Below are 22122 nucleotides of genomic sequence, written 5' to 3'. Positions count from 1 at the left end.
CGTTAGCTTACTGGTGCAGAGGTCACAAACGGCTACAGCTTCACGTTAAACCGCCTTACTCTTATGTAATAATAATAATTTTATATTTACACAATAGTTGGAATAATATTATAGTAGTGACAACTTAATTAACTTTGCCATAAAAGAAAGTTGCGGTTGTTTGCCGTTTTCCACTGTTCGAAATACAGTGACACAGGAAAAGACACATCAGGTGTGGCAACACTTTCAGTTTATTTACAACAGAAGTAAATTATACCATACAACAAAAAGGTTAAAAAGTAAAAGAAGTTTATTATTTACATGGAACATTAAACTAAATATCGTTATTACTGAACTCGGTGAAACTATTTGTTCACTGGCAAGGTACACAACAATTCACTGTATGTTTGAATACCCAACAGCACCTGAAGGCAGCACAAGCATTTCCACAATCAGTGGTATTGAGGTTGGTCCAGGTCTTGGTATGTTCAATACCAGTTTATATGTAACAATAGTTCAGTGTCAAGAGATTTGCACGTTTTACAGTAATAACCTTTTATATCTAACCTTCACATAAACTGCAGGAATAAAAAATGTGGATCATCACAAGATAGTTATTCGTGGTTATCCATTAGTGTCTTTAAACAAAACAAATGTAAATAAAATCTTAATGACAACGTGTCACATTTTACAGTCAACATATTAGTTCTGAAGTTTTATTTCTTGAATCGCACAAATCAAATCCTATGCATAATAGCTATACCATAAAAATATTTCATTAGAAAAGGTTTAAAATCTACAAAATATGAAAAATTAATTTGGAACCAGGTTCTTCAGAAATACGCAGTACAGTAAGAAAGTGGAGGACTGTTCATGAAAACAAAATCTGGCTTCCCACAAATTTCTTGAAAATAAAATCAACAGGATGACAACAGGAAGCCCTCGCTACCATCCACAACATAAAGAAAAACGTTATATTCCATGTCGCACGACGTGGCGCTCGAGTTCAGAGCTGTTCATGAGGTTTCGTCCACAAAACTCACATGTAAACAGTTTCTCCTCTGTAGATGCTGGGCACAGGACTTCAGCAGCTCCATCCGTGACTGTGAGTGCACCTGAAGAACAAAAGAAATGAACTTAGGCCGGTGTCACATGCTGTTTCCCCAAACCTAACCTAACTAGGGCTGCAACCCACAATTATTTCCATTAATGAATAATTTGTTGATTTTTGTTGTTGTTGCTATGAAACGATTAATCGTGAAGTCTCCTAAATGTCTAGAAATTGTGATAAATGCCCATCACCATTTCCAGGAGGCAAGGATGGCACATTCAAACTGCTTGTTTTGAGTGTTTAATGGTAAAAAACCCCAAAGATATTCAATTTACTACAATATCAAACAGAGAAAAGCATTTGAAGAACTGGAACCTGCAAATGTTTAACACTTTAGCTTGAAAGCTTAAATGACTGATTATCAAAATAATCAAAAAAGATGGAGTTTTAACCATGTTCACTTATACTGGTTTTGTCAAACATCTTTCATATTTTCTGCATATTTAGCTGTGCAGGTGCCTGTGAGATCAAATTTGCTGTCAGAAGTCAAAATAATCAAATCCCTTAGTTGAATGAAAATGTGATAAAATTGCTGCCTTGCTGGGGGAAGTTGATGCTCGCTGATTAGTGCTGAAAGGTTTTGCCGATTGATCTATTGTGAGAAAATTCAAATGCAACTATCATTTCATTTTTCAAGCAAAAAATGCAAAATACTCACTAGTTCCTGCTCTTCCACTGTGATAATTTGATGCCTTTTTTCTGTTTTACATAACAGAATATCTTTAGGTTTGCACTGTTAAAGACGTCATCTTGGGCTCTAAGAAATTGTGATATTTTTACATTTTGTACATTGAAGGATTAATCGAGAATATAATCTGCTAATTAATCGATAATGAAAATAACGGTTAGTTGGAGCCCTGTCGTTGACGCGGGGAACTGGTAACATATCCTGACGTGCATCAACCCAGACTGACTTGTGTTAGGACTTCGCTGGAGTGCAGGGTTATATGAAAAACAATGGGTGCTTTGATGTGTTGCCCTCTCTCTTTGCATCAAAACTTCTGCCAATTATGTCCAGAATAATTGATTTAGATTCATTGTGACCAATTAAGCATCTTACCTTTGGGCACATGTGGATTCTCAGCTTCCCTTATCCCGTCACACTCCTCATGTTCCTGATTTGTGCATCGGTTCTCATCGTCTTCGGTGATCATCTCCTCCTCGTCGTCCTGCTTTTGCTCAAGACGATCACTCTGATCTTCCTCCTTACAACGACCAAGAGGGTGCCGTTCTTCTTCTTTGAGATATTCATTCTCAAGTACTGGCATGTCCTCATAAGGGGCCGTTACCTCCTCACTGTTTTTCAGATTGTGCACTGTAAATGAGACACCTAAGATCTCCTCATGGCTTATCTTAAGTTGTCCACAGTTGGGCTTAAGAGTTAGCAAATGCCTTTCAACTGTTAGACTCTCTTGAGCCCTGATGTTATTTGCCTGCATATGATTTTTCTTGGCAGAGGCTGAAATTGCCTCTGTATTAACTTGATTTTTTTGGTTGTGGGCCACAGTGCTGCTGCCCTCTTCATCCAACAATAGGATCTCATTTAGAACATTATCTACAACCTCAGGCTCGATGTTCTGCGCCATCTTAACCGTTCTATCCTGACCTGCCTTCTTGTGTATCTTGCGGATGCTGCCATCCTCACCCAGCAGTAGGCTATGACGTACTGTATCATCTTCTGCCCTTACCTCGTTGTTCGATGGTCTGTGCTGAAGGGCCTTAATGTGTAGCTTGTGGGCCGGTGCTTTTTCAGCTAATTTGCCATATGCTGTTGAGCTCCCCTCTGCTGCGTCCTCTTTCTCTTGTGTGAACGTCACGCTGCCGTCCTCACTATCTCTGAGGTTGGGTTGGGCTTGGTTCTCATTGGTCTGCCTTTCTTTCTCTGGACCATTGCAATCCTCAAATTGGATATTTGCATCGTTCCCTTCGCCAACATTTTGTTCTACTATATTTTCTATCCCCTGTCCTCTTGCAGTGTCTGGCAAGAACACAATCCCTGCTTGATCTTGTGGGTCTTGCTCATGCTTTTTTTGGACAGTGGTGTTTGGTTTTGCATTGTCATACTGAAGGTTTAATACAGAGCTCTCAGCAGGGCTTTCATTATTTCCGTTTTTGCCGCCCGGCACTTGCTTTTGATATGCTTCCTTGATCTGTAGTGTAATTTTGTCCTTGATGTTATTTTCTGCCAGGGTCCTAGCAGGTGTCTCCTGTGGAATTTCATTCCAGTCCGTAATAAACTCCCCTGTCTTTACATTCTCACTGTCGTTGTTGTGGTGCTCCAAGTTGGACAAAGGTTCCTCTTCTGGCATCCTACCAACCCTTGCCTCTAGCTGGTCAAGGCTGACCTGACCCACAAGCTCGTGATTCCTCAAAACCTGCACAAAAGAAAAGAAAAAAACAAACAAATTCAAACTACAAATTTACAAGAACCCATACAGCCCATTTCCACCACAGGAAACTTTTCCAGGGGCCCAGGAACCATTTCATAAACTCAGGAACCTGTGTTTCAACCTGAGGAACCAAGGTCTAAAATTGGTTTCTCAGCCATAATCCACTGCTCTGAAGGTAGTACTTTCTGATGATGAACCAGGAACTATTGGGGTGGACTTTGCAGTGCTCATCTTAGGTGGGCATTGCAACTGGGCCAGCGAGCACTAATGTGTGAAAAACGCATCGCAAATGTTGCCATAATTTTTCAATTTGTTATTAGACTCATTTTCCTAATGTTCATGGTGTTTGGAGATGGTGGTAAAATAAACGAATACTTGCCAATCCAGGCAGGGTTAAACTGACGGTTTTCGTTGTCAAATTTACATTTCAGGGTTCACAGAGACATATTTTCAGTAGAGCCCTTCCCTACATGCGACTGTCAATAGCCAGATGTTTTGAAAAGTGTGGTCGGAACATGATAAAACGTTGATTTGTGAAAGATATGATTGGCGGTGTCGCTACATCCGTGAACGTCCTGCCCGATCGGTACTGCGCATGTGGAACTCTCAACAGAGATGTGAAGGAAGCGAGATGGCTCCCTCGTTAGCTACTTCCATACACTATGTATGAGGTTTACTTATTTTGTCATATATCAGATGTATATATGCTGGGCCACTTGGAGGTTGCTTCTGGGCCGGATTTGGCCTGCGGGACGCCAAATGAATGGGCCCACCATAACGGTTCAGTGAATAACTTTTATTTTCTATAATAAAAGTCTTGTGTCTCTATCTTGTGATGCGTAGAGGGGGTTAGCGACAAATCCTCACCTGATGCTTATCACTGAGGTGTGCCTCCAAGTCGCTCAGCTGAGTGCAGTCGAAGTAGCACAGCCGACACTTGAAGGGTTTGATGTCATCGTGCCTCGTCATGTGCAAACGCAGGTTTTCAGCACTGCCACTTGTAAAAGTGCATTTGTGGCAGCGGAAGACAATGCCACGAAGGTAACGTGACAGCTTCGGGCGACACACCTCTATTGGCACAACACGTTCCTCTGGAAAACAAAACAAAAAAGCCTGAACATAACTTGACAGATAAGGGTATCGACGGGTGGGAAAACTGAATCCTGTCGAGCATCTAACCTACCACGATGCAAGACGATGTGATCGATCATGTTATTCTTGTTCTTGGTTTGGTAAAGGCAGAAAGGGCAGCGGAGGTCTTTCTGATGAGTAGGTTCTGACTGGCAGGTAGAGTGACCCGACTGCATGTGCATTTCCAGGGTTTTCCTAATAAAAAGGCAGAAGAAACAAGTGGCCAGAATGCATGTCAGTTACAAAATGTGATGAATATTTGGAGACAACCTTTGCTGTCACAAATATCCCAATTGACAGCTTAATGACAAATCTCTATTTTCTATATAGTGCACTATATTTACTTTATATTTACTTACAGACGTGTCTGACTTCTGAGTGTGAAATTTATGCTCTAAAACAGAGCCCTTAAAAACTCCCACAATGGAACAAAAAATATACTGTCCATTGCATATACTACTTTTTGCTAACAATCCAAAAATGCAATGTGTCGCATTGGATTTGCAAAAATGTGTCATACAACACTACGCCTGTCAGTGATGACCCAAAATAATGATGTTTCATAAGTGTTCGAAATCTCAATTTACTGCTGACTGTAGAGTAAACTAGCTATTAGTCATATTGGAGAGCAATATAGATATTTAAACACTTAAACGAACAATGACGATCAGAGTTTTAGCAGCATTTTATGATGTGAAGACAAATGCTTTATCTGTTAACGGTTTCCTCACACATGCGTGCTCTCTATCCCTGTTGGATACAACCAAATGACCCGAGTGGCTATTTTTTGTGGGGTCTCTTTTCCCAAGAAACGATTTTGGGGAATGCCCTGTCTTCTACATCAACCGTCAACCCTTTTTATTACAAAGAGAAAAATACTCATGTAACTTATTTGTAATTGTAACTTACCTTAAACCTGTGAAAAAGTTGCAGTCCTTACACCTGAGGATCTTCTTTCCATGGCGATTTAGGTAGTGTCGTCGCATACTAGACAGGTGTCCAGTGTTGAAATTGCAGACCTCACAGTGAAGCAGGCTGTTCTCGGGTAAGTTGGTTTCTTGCGCTCTCGCTTTAGATGGGGCACCAGCCTGTGCCATCAAGCTGTAGTGGTTCAACTGCCGCTGCACATTTGGGGGCTCCAAGTACAACGATTCTGTCAAAGTCCAATACAATGCAAAAGGTGTGTATTTAATATATATATATATATATATATATATATATATATATTATACACAGTTATACACATTCTGATTTATAAAACATGATAGGGATGACTTGCTTTCAGTAATTTCAAGTTCTTCATCAAGTTCAGGCAAATTGTTCAATTCCTCTGATGAATAAGGGGGCTCCTTGTGGACCCTCTGAGCGCTCTCCTCCTCTTGGATGTTAGTCTCCGCAGGATCCATGACATCTGGGCATTCAGCGGTGCGTACATGGGACGAAAGATGGAAAAACTTGCAATATCACAATACAAGTGCTGTGTAATCTGTGCAGTAAAGTCGACTATTAGGAACCGAGCTACACTATCTGGTAAATTCCAAAATTTGGCTGCAACATTTAGAGTTAACACAATTTTTAGAACAGAGAATATGCAATACCCACAACCTCTCCCTTTTTTTGGGGGGGCATTTTTACAACACAGAAAAACATCCACATTGGGACTAGTTACAGGCAGAGGTGGCTATTAAAAGTACAATATGCCTGCGACAGCCCACATTTAGCAATACTTAGCTGGATGTTGGTGGCAGTAAACCATCCTGATCAAAATCAGCTCACAGAAATAATGCCAGAGAGCTGCACACAGTTGAGTTTATTAGATACACCTAGCCAAAGCTAATGTAGTCTAATACCACAGTCCAGCAATAAACCCTCCCTTCATGACGGTTATAATGTTCAATGTTTGTTGAAACTGTATGTTCATTTTGGAGGATGTAGCTTGTAGTGCTGTCGAACTGTATTGGGTTACAAGGAGAGACGTTTCTAATATTTAGCCTGTCCTCATTGATATAAATATGGTGGACAAAATAGTGGAAACACTTCTCAGCATATTGCAATACAACTCAGCAGCACAAAAAAAAAATGACCATAAAGTTGAATCAGCACCACTCGAAAACAGTTTCAACAAAAACTGAACATTTCTTGAAGGTAGCATTTATTGCAGGGCTATTGTATTAAGATTGGGTTCATTTTAGCTAGGTGTACCTAATAAACTGGCAGCTGAGTGTATACTAGTAACCTTTAAGAGCTTATTTTAAAAACATGTATGCCAAGATGTCCTTGACTATGTGACATATTGATTGATCAAGATAACCTACAAATTTCCTGATAAGTCAACACATTCTCTGTGATCAAATATGTCAGCAGGTGAAAGCGAGAATACACGACGCATCATAGTAACATGACACCATTACCAATTTACTGAATGTTAGATAATGGTACATCATACACAGGTTACTCACCTTTATGTTTTTTCATAAAATGACTCCTCCACAGGCCCATGACGGTCGTCCGATAGGAACAGAAACTACATAGAAAAGGCCGCAAAGTCCCAGATTTGTAGAGAACATATTTGTTAATGCTGTTGAGATAATGACAAAAAAAATAATAATAATAATAAAAAAAATACATTCAATCATATGTAATCACAGTTAGCTCATCAAAAACCAAATACATGTTCGGGCTATGCACATAAAGGAAATAAACTTTGTGTATCTATTCATTTTTCTTTTCTACATGAACTAATTTGTGACTTTTGTTATGAAAAGCTTGTACTGTAAAAAGGACAATATTAATTAATATTAAGCAATGAATTTTTGACATTGCTAAAGGCTGACTGACTCTCTGGTCAGGTTTTTCTTTTGGTCCCAATTCCTAACTCCAAATCACCAAAGCTTCTTCTTACTTGTGCTTTAACGCTGAGGTAGGCAGATTGTCCAGTTTCTTGATGGCCGCCACGGCTGCGTGGCTGCGCTCATGCGAACGCAAACCTTTCAGCGACATGAACTTCCGCCCACACTGTTTGCAAGTGTGTTTGTCTTCTCTCGAGTCCTGCTCTGGTTGCTCAGGATCAGTGGGTTTTGAAGGCGACGACAGAGGACTTGGTGGCAAAGTGAAAGTCTCGACTTGTGTCACGTTCCACTGGGCCAGGTCCTCCACAGTTTCTAACGTGAGCAGTTCATCTTGCCTGCAGAGCTGAAAAATAAACACAGCAATAGACAACAAATTTTAAACTTAGTGTGTAGCTAAAGCATGTAGCAAAGGATCATGGGTGTAAATTACCATATTGACAGAGTCAGCTTACTTCCATGGATTGGGCCTCTGGTGTTGTCGTAAGGACAAGCGATGCCTTTGTCTTTGCAGCCTTTTCCTTATTTCTCTCTCTCTCTCTCTCTCTGTGGCAATCCAGATGATGACACAGCTTTCTAATTCCGTTCATTTGTTTCTTGCAGAGGGCACATTTGTAAAGCCCTGTGGTCTTCTTTGATCCTTTTGATAACACAATAAAGTCCAATATGCTATCTGAGTTATGAAAAGTACTATAGTGGGCAATAAGCAGCTGGGATGAGTCAAACATTAAGTTTGGACACATCTTACATTTGACGGGTGCCTTTTCCTCAGACTCAGCTTCAGGCAGGTGGCTGGCCTTGCGGTTACGTTTGTTATACTTCTCTAGCAGCTTGTATGTCGTAAATGCATCAAATTTGTGAGTCTTTTTGTAGTGACAATGCAGGTATCGTCGACACCATCCAGTATAGGTACAAATGTGGCACTTGTACACCGATTCCTCGTTCTGTACTGACGGTATGTTTGATTGACATGCCTCAAGAGTGCCCAACTGGTGACTGAGGCCAATTTCTGCGGTGCTCACTGCTGAAGTTTTGTTTTTTAAAGAGAAAGCCTCCAATACTGAGCCCTGAGAGCCATGACCAGGTTGTTTTTCAGTTTCAAATTCAGCTGAATGTTCAGAAGCTGTTGCCTCAGTCTGGTCGTGGTCCCTCTCACAGTGGATTTTCAGTTTCTTCAATGATACATGAATTTGTGGACATTTTTTACACACGTACCCTCTTTCATTGGAACCTTTTCCCGCCGTACAACCGACCATGTTGGTTACAAGTATTTCTTCGGTTTGAAGTTCATCTGCCCTGGCTACGAGGACTGGATGCTTCATTTGGCAGTGAGTGAGAGTGCCATGGTAGCTAGCATTCACGTAGGGACACCTTGGACACTTGTAGACTAATATTTTGTTTTCCTCCGTCATCGTGCCGGATTTACACGCCTCAGAAGTGTTTTCTGGTTGCTGAGTTAAAGAGCGGTAAAGAGATTTTCGCGCTGGCTTCTCGTGCGCCGGCTTGTGTACTGGTGCAAAGTATTCTAAGAAAGCTTCCTTTCCATGTTTATTTGCATAATGGCTTCCAAGACGTTTTTTCCTGAAATAGGAACTGGAACACAGGACGCACTTGTATACACAATCCTGAACTTTTAAAACAGATCCTTTCTTGTGGCAAACGCGCAAGTGTCGATCGAGCGCAATTTTTGTGCTGCAACTATAAGAGCATTGCTGGCACCTAATCACTGTATATATTTTCTTACTTAAAAAGGAAGCTTTCAGTACTGATCCCCGATTGCTGTGGGTCTTAGATTGCTTTATTTTACTCACAGCGGATGGTTTAGGAGCCTGTTTCAGCGTGTCTGGTACTGTGTGTGCCACAGTCTCATTATGGTCCTTCTCGCAGTGCTTGTTCAGCTTCTCCAGCGTTGCGCAGATTTGTGGGCAGGTTTTACACATGTACCCACTCAGTCTCAAACCAGGACCTTTACTTTTCAAACAGCCCTCCCAGTTGTGTAAATGTGCTTCATCCACGTGAAGACTGTCTGCCCTGGGTGCGAGGGCAGGATGCCTCATCTGGCAGTGAGTAAGAACTCCTTGATAACTGGTATTTACGTAGGTACAATATGGACACTTAAAGACATGCACACGTGTTTGGATTTGCCCTTGCAGTTCCTGCGGTTCATCTAAATTCACAGTCGCGGCTTCTTGGTGTTTCATTCCACAGTGAGTGTTGAGACCGCGCTGGGTATGAAACCTTGCAGGGCAGTAAGAGCACTCGAGCATCGTGGAAGATACTGCCGCTTCACGAGATGAACCGGGTGACTTGTCAAACTCAAGAGGCACTTGGTAGGTGTCGAATGACACAGACATTTCATTTTGGTCTTCCACCTGCCTGTTTGCGCTTGGCTTCTTGCTGCTGATGACATCCAGGACTGAGCCGTCTTCTTTCACAGACCAAGGATGAACAGCATGGTAGTGGCGTATGACACTTGACATTGAGCTACCTTTAAATGAACACGCTCTGCACGAATACGTCTTGGTTTTATTTTGTCCAGATCTTTGAGATGGCAAGCTGCCATCAGCGCCATCACCGTCACTAATACCATCAGCGTGCTTTATTAGAGCTTTCTTCCTTTTAGGAGCGGATGTTTTGGGACCGACATATAACCGAGAAATTACGTACTCAAGGCTTGGTCTGCGTCCTGGGTGGTGTTCCTGGTAGTGCTTATAGACTACTGCTGCTTTTTTGTGTGAGAAAACACAAAATTCACAGTGATACCCTTCCTGCAAAGTTCCTTGTTTAAAACACACTCTTAAAACATCTGTGACTGAGCGCTTTGCTCTGTGGATTTTCCATATATGCCTCTTCAGAAGATACACATATTGAGTGCTGTATGGGCATCTGTAGCACTGAAGGTTCCTCTGTGATTCCGAGGCTCTAGTTGAGGGTGATGCTGCAACCTTAACAAGCTTATTTTTATGTCCTTTTTCCCCAAGGGATGCACGATTAACTTCTTGGTTTGCAGTTGTTTTTAGGTGCGATTTCTGTGTCTGTTTGAGAACCATAGAAGTATGCAGACGGATTTGTTCGGCCTTAACCACAAATCCACGATGTCTTTTGAAGTAATGACGCAATACCTGGTCCAGGGTACGGTGTCTATAGTTGCAAAAGTGGCAGAAAAACAAATCTTCATCGCCCTCATTCATAATGGGAAGAGGTAGATGAGTAGAAAAGTTTAACTCCTTTGCTTGAGATTTTGATCTTTCAATTTCATCCCGAATCAAAGCTGTATATTCAACAATACATTCTCTGTTGGAATTAATGTTTTGGTGAACTCTGGCTTGATGGTTCAATACTCCTTTCACAGTTAGATTTCCATAGTTGCACTTTTGGCAGTAAAACAAGTTTTCTGCACACGCATACGCATTACATTTCTTCATCAATGCATCTGCTGCTTCATCCTCTTCACTACATAGCTCGACTCGTTTACTAGTTTTAGAATCAGAAGGTGTAGTACTTGTTGAGGCCTCAGCTTCACTCTGAAGTTTCTTCTTCTGCACTTTAGTGCTATACATAAAGGTCTCTTCAATACCTGCATGCACACCATGTTTTATGTTATGGTGACTAACAACGCTTTTGATGTTGGTACTTGAATAACTGCAAAACTGGCAGTAAAACAATTTATTTGGTGAACTGCAGGATAAACTGTCCATTCCAGTCGACATTTCCCCATCATGTTTGGTAGGTGACTTCCTTCCTTTGATTCTGTCCTCCGCAGATTCCATTTTTTCAGTTTTGGGAGAGACTGAATGAGTCTTAGAAGCTTCTGGTGTGTGCTTAGGATTTATCAAAAACAATGAAATCTTCTTTTGCTGCGACAGCTCAGCCTTGTTTCTTGTTTTCTTAGAAGAATCTGAGATGTTCTTTTGAGGTATAGATTTTTCTGTTGTTGTCACAGAGTTTGGAGACTTATCAGGCGTCATCTGTGATGTCGTCTGTGACGTGACACGAGCTGACTGTTTGAGTTTGTCTATTGTGACCGCTTCATCTGGGTGGCTTTTTTGGTAGTGGACATGCATAACAACAACTGACTTATGACTAAACTTGCAGTTGTTGCAATGATACAAGGCCACGTCTCCTCCTCTGGAGGAGGGATGTTGAGGTGAGGGTGTATTTTTGATTTCCTCGCTTTGTGTGCGGGCGCTCTCGGGAGAAATCCCTCCTGGTCTTTCAGGACCGGGTGCTTTTTCACATGTATTCAAAAGAGATGATCCCTCTTGGCATCTAGTCACTGAATATCTGCAGTACATCAAGGAATTATCCACTTTATGTGTTGGGTGCTTTTCCTTGCAATGGTCTTTTAAGACCTTCAACGCATTGGTGGTAAATGGACACACAAAACATTTGAAAACCAAACTGAGTTCACGTGATTGCATCGTGAATACATTTGGGGCCTCTGGATGATTTTCCGTGTAGTGTCTCTTGAGATCAGCTACACTTAGAAACTCAACTGGACACTCCAGGCAACGAAAGGTAGCACTCCGATCATTCGGGTCCTGAATGTAGACAGCATTATATCTTATGTAAGGGTGGTCGTTCTGATAATGGGTAGACACACGTCTGATGCCCACATCACTGTAGTCACAGTACTTACAAAAATAAACCTTTGGGCTGTCTGTGTCTCCATCAAGTTTATCCTTCATTTCTTCTTCATCTTCAAATGAAAACTCTGTGTTGTTTGATGATTGCGTGCTACTTGCGTTTGCTTTCTCTGGGAGCTTTGTCTCTTCTTTGTCTGACTTAGCTTTTTTAGCAGGATGACTTTTTGAGCTTTCATTATTGGTCCTCTTGCCAACGTTGTTAGGAACTGTTTCTTTGACTCGTTTCTTAGGCTTTGGTGATTTCAGGTCAGTGTTTAAAAGGCGGTCATTTAGCAAAAACCGGTCAGAACCACCTTTGGCGATGTCAGTCGTGGGCTTTGCAGTGACTTTAAACACACCACTACTGTTTGGGCTGGAGCTTGAAGGAGATTCTTGCAAAATCAGGGCTCCTTTGGTGCCATCCAGAAGCACTGAGCTATCAGCTAACTTCACTGGGGGTTTCCCGTTTGATCCAGATGATGCCGCAAAGTACTTTGTGATGGTCTGCAATGGCCTCTTGTAAGTTTTCAGATCATCTGACGAGTTCACTGTGCATTCAGCTTTTGAGGTAGACATAACTGAAAAAACGGAGGAAGTCTCTTCTGCTCCCGCAGCTTCCTCGTGCTGGTTTGTCGAAATGGCAGTTATTTTGGTCTCCGGGTTTTCAGAAGTGATTAGATTCCCTATTACGTTCTGATTCTCTGATTTGTTTGGACACTGTTTCTCATGTTCGATTAAAACGTCCCGACAGGCTTTAAAATCACAATGCTGGCATTCAAAATGATTTCCTGCGCTGCTGCTATTGTTGTCAGTGTTGGTTTTGTTAGTCCTAGGCAATTTCAGACCACCGTCTCTGAGAGTAGCATCTGCGTCAAAGCCATGCACCTTGTTGAGGTGTTCAAAAAGATAGACCTTGGATTTGAAGATGAGTGTACAGTGAGTACAATGGAAATACGTGATCAGGGATTCTTGAGTGACAGCTTGATTGTGCGTCGTGTGGCCAGAGGTGGAAAAGTGCATGGAATCTGAGGGGGCAAATAACAGATAATGTTAAATACACAACTTAATTTGATGCACCGCAGCGAAACCACACTTAAGTCCGAAAATTGACTGTAACACATACCTTTTTGCATCTTGCATTCCTCTCTTAACCCAGAGACTTACACATAATTACACAGCTGTGACACACCTGGGGATTGAAAACATACATTATTACATTGCTCAGGGTACAAAACCAGCGTCATACGTTTGGTCACTGCTTTGTTACCACTGTCTGGTGGTTTCCATTAGGGTTTTATAAAAGGAAACAGTGACAACAACAGATATACTGTTCTTCTCAAGTATTACAGGAAAATCAATTGAACGGCAGTACAACAACGGCAGTGGACACAACTTAGGACCTCGGTATTTAACCCAGTCAGGTAAGTTCAACAGGAAGAAGAGGTAAAAAGGAGTCTAGCCCCTAAACTGACAAGAACTCTTTCAAAAGCACAATCAGAAGAAAACAACTACAACTTACTGAAATACCCAATGCACACAAAGTATGTACTCACGCATGCAGACAAAATCAGGATTATGAGGCAATATTATGAATCGCCGATGCTGATAACGTGAAGAGACCACACATTTCCGCCATTTTTCCCGCGAGTACAACTCGCTCTGGCTTGTTCTTCCGCTCCATCAACAAGACATCTTCACTTCCGTCGAAGCTCATGTAACCTTCAAAATAAAACTTATCAAAGGAGCTCATAATGCCGTGCACAAAAATCACACTCGTTTTCACTTAATACACTAGATGAGACTGTTGTCCGTAACTGATGAAACTTTAAAATTAATTTACGAGCCAATCAATTTCATAGGCTGTTTATTAGCCCAAAGGGCCACTAGATGGCTTTCTGACATTTCAACCATAGCTCCTTTGGATCTATGTTCTCACGGTAAAATTAAAAGTGGAATTTTCCAACTTTTGCAGCTTTAAATTCAAACATGACACATGAACCATGCATTTTTACTGAATATGATAAAAATCAATAATAACAAACTACGCTGTCTTATTTTTTATTTAATTTTTTTTTAAATAATATAAAAATAAAAGCCTATTATATATTGTAATTTACACAAAATTACGTTATTATCCTTAATATCATGCCAAGTTGTATTATTTCATGCATCTTATATTTTTATTAAAGATTAGGTATTCGGCATTTGGAAAAATTAAAATTAAAAAACACTAGTGCTTTAATTGTGAAATTAGAGACAAATTTGACCGGAAATACTTAGGTACCAGCTAATTTGCTAGTTTAAAGTAACACCATCCCTTTTTTCAAATCTATAAAGTCCTATTAATTTGTGGTATATCTAATGATGTTTCATATTCATGCAGGAGAACATAATGATTCCAAAAGTAACATAATTGCTGGTGAAATCGAGAGAAGAAATGTTGGATAATACACCAGAAAGTATTGCTATAAAGACAAAGGAAATATAAGTGGTCCCTAGTTTTCTATTTCTTAGCCATTTGATTTTTTATACAGTCAAAGTCAATATCCTGAGGACCACCATCCTCATAACCTTTTACCATGGTTGCTTTCTTTAAATAATGAGCTTTTCTTTTAATATGTAGTCAAAGTTTAATTTGTTGATGGTCTTTACCGCTTTGTTAGATATGGAGAGAGAATAAACTGGATAAATGCACCTTGAGAGACTTTCCATCTGTTATATAAATTCGACCAAATATAGAAATATCTCTCTTTAGCCATCTGTCTAACCTCGATTTGCATTAATCCATTTGGTTCCACATATTCAAGGTTTCACTTAATTTACTATCCTTCGTAATATGCACGCCTAAGTATTTGACCGTAGTTTTAATGGGGATGCCATATGCTGCCACGAGATGGCAGCCATGTATGGCTAATAATTTACACTTTTTACAAATTCAGTTGAAAACCAGATGCTTTGGAAAATAAATCTATTATCTGAATTGCCTTTGGAACCTGATCAGCATTTTTTCAGAAACAAAGTTGTATCGTCTGCCAGTTGACTTAAGTCTATTTGGTTCTCAAAGACATTCAATTGTCCAATTTCTGAATTTTTAAAAAGAATTGAGAGCATTTTTGCTGTAATTAAGAAGAGGGATGGGGAAATTGGGCAGCCTTGTTTTATACCTGTGTTAACTGTAAAACGAGGGGAAGTACCACCTGATAAAGCTACTGAGCCGTTGGTGTCATGATAAAAGCATTTGATTATTAAGCTACATTTCAATCAGTAGGGGATGGGGGTAGGATGTAGTTGTTGACAGTAGCCTATTGTATTAGGTATTAAAATACGTTTGAGAGTATAAAAGTGCCGTAAAATAATATGTAGGTTGTATGTTTGTTCATGCGTCGCTGTTTTCTCTGTCTCGTTGATGTATGCAAGGAGGCTGCACTGCTGAGAGTTTAAAATTGTGTGTACACTTGCCAAAGAAGCATCAGTTCAAAGATACTCTACAACTTATCAGTCACGGTCAGCCATGTTTTTTGTTTACGTTTGACGTCATGCACCTGGAACGCTTGGGGGTCGGAAGTCGGAAATGTCAACCAGGAAATGACAAAAGATCTGAGAGAGCGCAAAACAACTTTATTCATACGGTCATTGGTTGCGCTTTGAAAGGTAAGCGGCAACCGAGGTCAAAGTTGAAATAATTTGAACAGTCAAAACATTATTATTATTATTGTTTTTACCTGTTATCCAGCAGTCGGTTGCGTAGTCCGGGGTATGTCCATGTTGCTTTCGCCCCGGTCCAAAATAGTATCTTTCCGGGTAGAAAGTAAAAATATATTAAATTACAAATATATATTTGAAGACGAATAACGGGTAAAAATATGACTTTGACTTTGCCCCTAATATATAAGGTTTACAAGTCAACGCTCTGTGGCCGAATTAGAAGAAACGTAACCAACAGAGTGCTGGTCGCAATGGAGCTAGTCGTCTGCCATGATTCAGTGGGCAAATGATTTGATTAAGTGGCGCTATTGGCAAATCATAATCAGTATTTAGAAGTCCAAGTGGATTGTGTTTTCAATATACTGATTAGAGAAATTTGAGCTGTTTGAGCCTTATCCATGGATGTTGGCCGTTCCCTGCCGCGGCTCTCATTGTTTCCGAGTACTGACATTATTTCCTCCGGAGCAATATATCGAGCGTACCACAACAGGAAAGAACTACAGCAGCAGTGCAGCAGTGACCCAATATCTACCTATGTAGGAGCTAGTCTCCTTTAAAATGAACATTTTCTCTACTGTAACCTACAGTGTAAGTTTGTTTCACCGCTACATCACATTGTATTCTGTTCAAGACAAGTTAACGGTGATATAAATCCTTTCAAATAGCGAACTTAAGCTGGAGTTAGCAGCAGAGTTGGTTTGTAGCTAACATTCACTATATTCAGTATTAAGGGAAGTACATGAGTGATCGTTTTCAGTTTGACTTTATCTACTTACAAGCTAACTTACTTTTACCAGCAACAGCTAATATAACCAGACAGACTGTTATAACACTTAATGCTGCAGCTACACGCACATTAACAGCTCTCTGGCACATGGACATCTCAGTCTTTGTGCAGCTGATTCGCTGTAGCACAAAAGGAATGCCTGTTGCAGCAAATAAGTCCTCCTCTGTGAAAAGGCCATTGACAAACCATTGTGTGTGTGTTTTTATTTGTGTGTTCAGGGGTGACTTTTTCTGAGGACAAGAAGATAATGTCAGTCTGACCTCAGAGAAACACCATGCTCCCAGTAAAGCTGAACAGCCGGTTAACTCTGAATGCCCTGAGGAGGATTCACCATGGAACGTGTTACCCCTGTCTTTACTCCCTGTCAAACTGCTTCCTTCACATGGAAGGAAGAAGGACTAGAGATGGTCTCCACTCAGAGTCCAGTGTGTTGAGAAGAGTGTTTTACAGCCAGAGTGCAATCCGCCCATCGCTCACACTACGTGAAACACAGCACTATGGGAGAAGATCATTCAGTTTATCAGCTGCCACAATTGTGAATTCAGCACCAGCGCCTGTCCAGCCATACCTCCGATTGATGAGGCTGGACAAACCTATTGGTTTGTACATTCATTTGTACAATTTGATCTTTCTGTGGATGTTTGTAAAATTATTTTATAGACAGACTGATACTGTATATGGATATAATATAAATATTGGCCTATGTTAGTTTTAAAAAACAATATTGGGTTTGGTTCAGCATTATTTTTAGTGCCAATGTTTGGAATATTGCTAAATCATTTTTTTGGGCTCTTATAGTAATTCACACAGTTGTGTAATAACCAACTTTATAAAAATCTAATAGTTTATTAAAAACACTTAATGACCTTAAGATAGACAGTCTAAAACGGTTAACTTGATTTTCAGCTACATTTTAAAAGTGCATGTTAAAGGTGTTATTTGCTATCAAGGATATTTGTTTCAGCTTCAAAAGACCATATTAATGCATCCCTACTTTTAGAATTTTGTCTAAACTCAAAGTGGGATGTTCTGTGCATCACTGTGCAAATCAAGTTTACTAAATTTAACGTTAGATCTACCTCTCTACGTCTGCAGCTTGGAGTTAAATCAAAAGGTCTGGGCATCCTTAAAAAAAAGTTTAAAATACATAAAAACGTAATTGTACACTCCAAGGTCTAATTGGAGTAGAGTTGTTATTATTAAAAGCCCGAACACAAAGAGTATACTACCTAGTCGCGTGTGATTCTGAGGAAAGGCAGAGAAGCTCAGATGCTTTTGTCAGAAAGTAAGCTGCTTCACGCTCACACTTTGACCTAACACTGTCTGTTTTGGCAGCACCAAGGAGCTGCTGAGAGTAAAATGCCACTCAGGATTAGTCAAATTGTCCTGCTTAGACTTTCCCCGCCAGACCACAGTTTAATTTGTCAAAGACTCACTGTCTCTGTTGGCTTGGCCTTCATTTCTTCATAGCTTTGTTCAGGTGCTAATCTCTTGTTTAATTCACTTGAGTTATGATGTGTCCGTGTATTGTAGGGACATGGTTGCTTTACCTCCCGTGTACATGGAGCATTGCTCTGGCTTCCGACCCCGGATGTCTCCCACATCTGGGCATGCTCACCCTGTTTGGTACAGGTGCTCTGCTGATGAGAGGAGCGGGCTGCACCATCAATGACATGTGGGATAAAGACTTTGACAAAAAGGTATATGAAACTAATATATAGCCATTCACACTTGGTCAAACTTATTATGATAACTCCCAAACAATTTAGCTCTTATTTTATGCTTTGTCATTTCAGCACCATTTTTTAATCATCATCCCTAATATGATTTCTGCACAGACTGATTTGAAAGTGATGATGTTTTTGTGCAGGTGTCCAGGACGGCCACTCGACCCATTGCGTCAGGAGAGGTTTCTCAGATGCAGGCACTAGTCTTCCTAGGAGGTCAGCTCTCTCTGGCACTTGGGGTTCTCTTGTGTCTAAACTATTACAGGTATCCAGTGATCTTCATATTTTTCTTTAGATCTGTATAGGGATTGGTTTAAACAGAGAAGATGGAACAAATAACCAGGTGTGTACGTCAGACAAAAACCACTGTTTGACTTTTTCTTCTGCTGTCCCATAGTTAAAAGATGGGTAATTTTGCCATGTTTTGGGGTTTAATACCCTGTGAGGCCACCCATGGCAAAAAATAAGTGCAATAATAGTACTTGAAGGATATGTTCACAATTATTCAAGTCTGTCTTAAAACAATAATCAGGTGCCATATGTACTTTTTTCTTCATGGCCTGTTAATACTGGCCATGAAGAGATCCCTTCTTAAAGATGGTATTTTGTACTAAAAGACAGTTGATACTCAAATATTGATTTGCGTTACTCAGACTGATGAAGCCGCATATTAGCTTCTGATTAAACTTTTGAATATATATTTTTGCACAAAACGAGGACTGTGGATTTTGTCCCCAATCACTTATTGTACATTGGAAGTGTATTTAATGGCCAGTATGAACAGGAGGAGTGACAGCAAGCAAAACCTCTTTCAATGTTCATATGGGCACCATGTGGGGAGTTGTTTATATATTTAATGGCTTGACACTGACTCACAGTTTTCATAATGCTTTTCACAGCATAGCTTTGGGTGCTGCTTCATTATCGCTTGTCATCACCTACCCGTTGATGAAGAGAATCACTTACTGGCCACAGTTTGTGTTGGGTATGTACTGTATAAGATTATCCTGTGGTATTCTACATCTGAAGTTAATACTTCTTCCCATCAGCAAAGCCAGTCTCACATTCCTTCTGTTACTTCTGTTTAGGCCTCACTTTCAACTGGGGAGCGCTGCTCGGCTGGTCCGCTGTCAAGGGCTCCTGTGATTGGTCCGTATGCCTCCCGCTGTATTTCTCAGGAGTGATGTGGACGCTGATATATGACACAATATACGCACATCAGGTGAAGTAGGGGGCTCCACAGATCTCCACAGCTCTTATTTATGTTTCCTATAAAAAAATAAAAAACAGTTTTACTGTTTTTTTACATGGACCTTTTTGAAATGTTTTCCATCATTTATGATCCTGATCAGCACAGTTTAGTCAGTGGTGAGTATAGAATAGAGATCCTCACTCAGTGTTTAAAAAAAAAAGCACAGCAGTCTGAGTGGCTATTTGAAACATTTACAGTCAATTCTATTATTATGATAAACTAGAATATATGGATTTGGATATGCAACAGATGGCTATCAAGAGGACAAAGAGAGAGAGCACCAAATTTACAGTGAAAAACTACAGTAAGTTTAAAAAATATTTCCTAAATACCACAAATTCATTGCATTTTCATTATACAATGATGCAGCTCTACATTTATTTAGATATAGATGTTTGACTTAGTAATAGTAAGATTACATTTTGGGTCAATTTGTGATGATAAGCAGTCGTGTGAATAAAAACCCCAGCATAACAGCCGAAAAGTAAAAGTAAGTAAAGACTTCACTGCACATTTATGATCCTAATGTAAATAAAAGGTTATAGCTCATCAGCCAAATTCAAAACTCAGGATTGGGTACTGTTGTCTCTCCCAAATTAGATACACAGACAAAATGCTAGGCAATAGTTAAGTCAAATGTATTCATATTTTCTGATGCTGTAAATGGTTTCTTTATATTGTTAATGTTTGGGTTTTATTTATCTTAAAGGCAAACTCTTAAGTAGTCTATGAATACACCTAGTATTTGGTCAAAGCATCTTATTTCGTCTTTAAATACAATAGATTCGTGTGATCTCTACTGTAAAAGCCAAATACCATCAGATGCTGTTATACATTGGAAATAAAAAAAATATATGGTGTTGTAGCGTCTTGCCTATATCGCACAGCACTACTGTAGCATCATATTAGCTGTAGCTGAACTGTAATTGCTTTTTGGCACGGAGCAATGTGAAGTTCATTTCTGTGGACTGTAGGTGGAACACTGGAGCTAGACTTTCTAACGGCAGTTTTTAGTTTTGCTGCTTAAGTGTCCCACGGCATTTGCTGTGAAATGGTGCATGGAAACATTTAAAATGTCTGACAGCAGCCTCTCTAATCATTAAAGTAGATTTTTAAAGAAAACACTTTATAATACAATACTCAGTACAACACACAATAAAGAAATCACCTGGAAAGCTTGCACTGCTTGACATAATTTAAAAGGCAATATAGTCTATTGGGGCTGGTAGAGGTGGAGTGAAATGTCGGGTCTCTAAATCGGAGAAAATAATTAGTTGGGGTGAGTGGCGGGTGGAGGATTTGTGCGTACATGCAGATTCGGATGACGTCAGAGCTGATCCACGCATCACTAATGCCTATGTACTAAATGAGGTTTACTAACTTAGGTATAGTATTCAAAACTAATCCTTTAACTTCATACAACTGCGATCTAGGGATTGCAGATTACTGTTATTGTTGCACTCAACTTTCAGTCACTCCGGAGTCGAACATAAGCTTAATGCCTCACATTTTAAAGTAGGATGATACTGATTGAGACTTGGCTCCCTCTGTTCTTTCTTTGATAACTAGGATAAGGAGGATGACGTCAAGGTAGGAGTCAAATCTACTGCACTGAGGTTCCAGGAGCAAACCAAACCTTGGCTGAGTGGCTTCACAGTGGCCATGATGTCAGGACTGGTTGCAGCTGGGGTCAATGCTGAACAGACTCTCCCTTACTATGCCGTACTGTCCACAGTGGCCGTTCACCTAATGCATCAGGTGAGGAACATGGTGTTGTACAGTGTAGTCTGAATGCTCCGCTGCATTCAGGATTAATTATTACAGCACATACAGTACAGAGTTTCATTCCATAGTTTGATAATATTCAACTGAGTGAATTGGTGATGTAAGTGTGTAAATTAATACCATCAGTAACAGGTCTTCTTAGATATTATCCTAACCCGACATAGGCCTCAAACATGGGTTTTCCATTTAAATGTGATATTTACTCTCCTCTCTTCTAGATTTACACATTGGACATTAACAAACCAGAGGACTGCTGGAAGAAATTTGTCTCAAACAGAAACCTTGGACTGTTGTTATTTTTAGGCATTGTTGCTGGCAATTTGTGGAAAGAAAGAAGAGAGACTTTGCTGCAAAATGAGGAAGCATTCAGATAAGTGAGATAATCAGTACAAATATTTCATTACATTTATAGTATATCACATACTACAACATCTTTTGGGATTTTCACTCCAAACAAAGCTCTATGAGAGAGCAAAACGATAAGATAGGAAGAAGAAGAAGATAAGATATGATGATTTTAACCCACACAATAAAGTTATTGACTACATTTCTTTGCTTATAAAACACAATTTACATTTGTTGATTTAAAAATTCACTTTCAGCTGGATATTGTTGAGATTAAATAAATAAATAAATAAAATACCTCCTGGTTCATACAAATCTAATTTACTTCTATGTTCAAATGCGTCTAAGTTGATCTCTAGTGGCTGCACACAGAAATCAGCAACATTTAGTCACCATAAACATGTATAATTGGGGAAATTGTAACATGTTGTTGCTAAAT

At 40.0% G+C, this 22122-nt stretch overlaps 2 protein-coding genes across 6 annotated transcripts; one reads left to right on the top strand and one right to left on the bottom strand.

The window, feature by feature from the left end:
• Window positions 1–212: 212 nt before the first annotated feature.
• Window positions 213–15937, bottom strand: LOC122875780 (zinc finger protein 462-like). 4 transcript variants are annotated; one of them, XM_044195285.1, is made up of 12 exons: window positions 15805–15937; window positions 13602–13801; window positions 13206–13271; window positions 7913–13107; window positions 7514–7803; window positions 7071–7189; window positions 5891–6022; window positions 5521–5764; window positions 4664–4806; window positions 4348–4571; window positions 2151–3465; window positions 213–1094 (listed from the first exon to the last, which is right to left on the bottom strand). In XM_044195285.1, exons 3-12 carry the CDS (start codon window positions 13213–13215, stop codon window positions 952–954), a joined length of 7815 nt encoding a protein of 2604 aa, XP_044051220.1. In that variant the 5' UTR covers window positions 13216–13271; window positions 13602–13801; window positions 15805–15937; the 3' UTR covers window positions 213–951. The 4 variants fall into 4 exon arrangements, with proteins under 4 accessions (XP_044051220.1, XP_044051218.1, XP_044051221.1 ...); XM_044195283.1 differs by having other exon boundaries at window positions 13636–13801; XM_044195286.1 differs by having other exon boundaries at window positions 7071–7135; window positions 13636–13801.
• coq2 (coenzyme Q2 4-hydroxybenzoate polyprenyltransferase) lies at window positions 15107–21982 on the top strand. Of its 2 annotated transcripts, none has more exons than XM_044195357.1 (8): window positions 15107–15733; window positions 16793–17173; window positions 18108–18274; window positions 18445–18566; window positions 19201–19286; window positions 19390–19523; window positions 21123–21311; window positions 21557–21982. In XM_044195357.1, the coding sequence occupies exons 2-8, from the start codon at window positions 16849–16851 to the stop codon at window positions 21710–21712; spliced, it is 1179 nt and encodes a 392-aa protein (XP_044051292.1). In that variant the 5' UTR covers window positions 15107–15733; window positions 16793–16848; the 3' UTR covers window positions 21713–21982. The 2 variants fall into 2 exon arrangements, with proteins under 2 accessions (XP_044051292.1, XP_044051291.1); XM_044195356.1 differs by lacking the exon at window positions 15107–15733 and adding an exon at window positions 16228–16375.
• Window positions 21983–22122: the final 140 nt, after the last annotated feature.

The sequence above is a fragment of the Siniperca chuatsi genome, linkage group LG5 (assembly GCF_020085105.1).
Source record: "Siniperca chuatsi isolate FFG_IHB_CAS linkage group LG5, ASM2008510v1, whole genome shotgun sequence".
NCBI lineage: Eukaryota > Metazoa > Chordata > Actinopteri > Centrarchiformes > Sinipercidae > Siniperca > Siniperca chuatsi.
This window is presented reverse-complemented; position numbering and strand designations above follow the sequence as displayed.

Coding starts and splice junctions, on each gene's coding strand:
- LOC122875780 (XM_044195285.1), bottom strand. Junction 6,023..7,070: donor TTTTATGAAAAAACATAAAG/GTGAGTAACCTG, acceptor CTGAATGCCCAG/ATGTCATGGATCCTGCGGAG. Junction 1,095..2,150: donor GAATCCACATGTGCCCAAAG/GTAAGATGCTTA, acceptor TTTGTTCTTCAG/GTGCACTCACAGTCACGGAT.
- coq2 (XM_044195357.1), top strand. CDS start 16,849: ATGCTCCCAGTAAAGCTGAACAGCCGGTTAACTCTGAATGCCCTGAGG. Junction 18,275..18,444: donor ATAAAGACTTTGACAAAAAG/GTATATGAAACT, acceptor GTTTTTGTGCAG/GTGTCCAGGACGGCCACTCG. Junction 19,524..21,122: donor ACACAATATACGCACATCAG/GTGAAGTAGGGG, acceptor TTTGATAACTAG/GATAAGGAGGATGACGTCAA.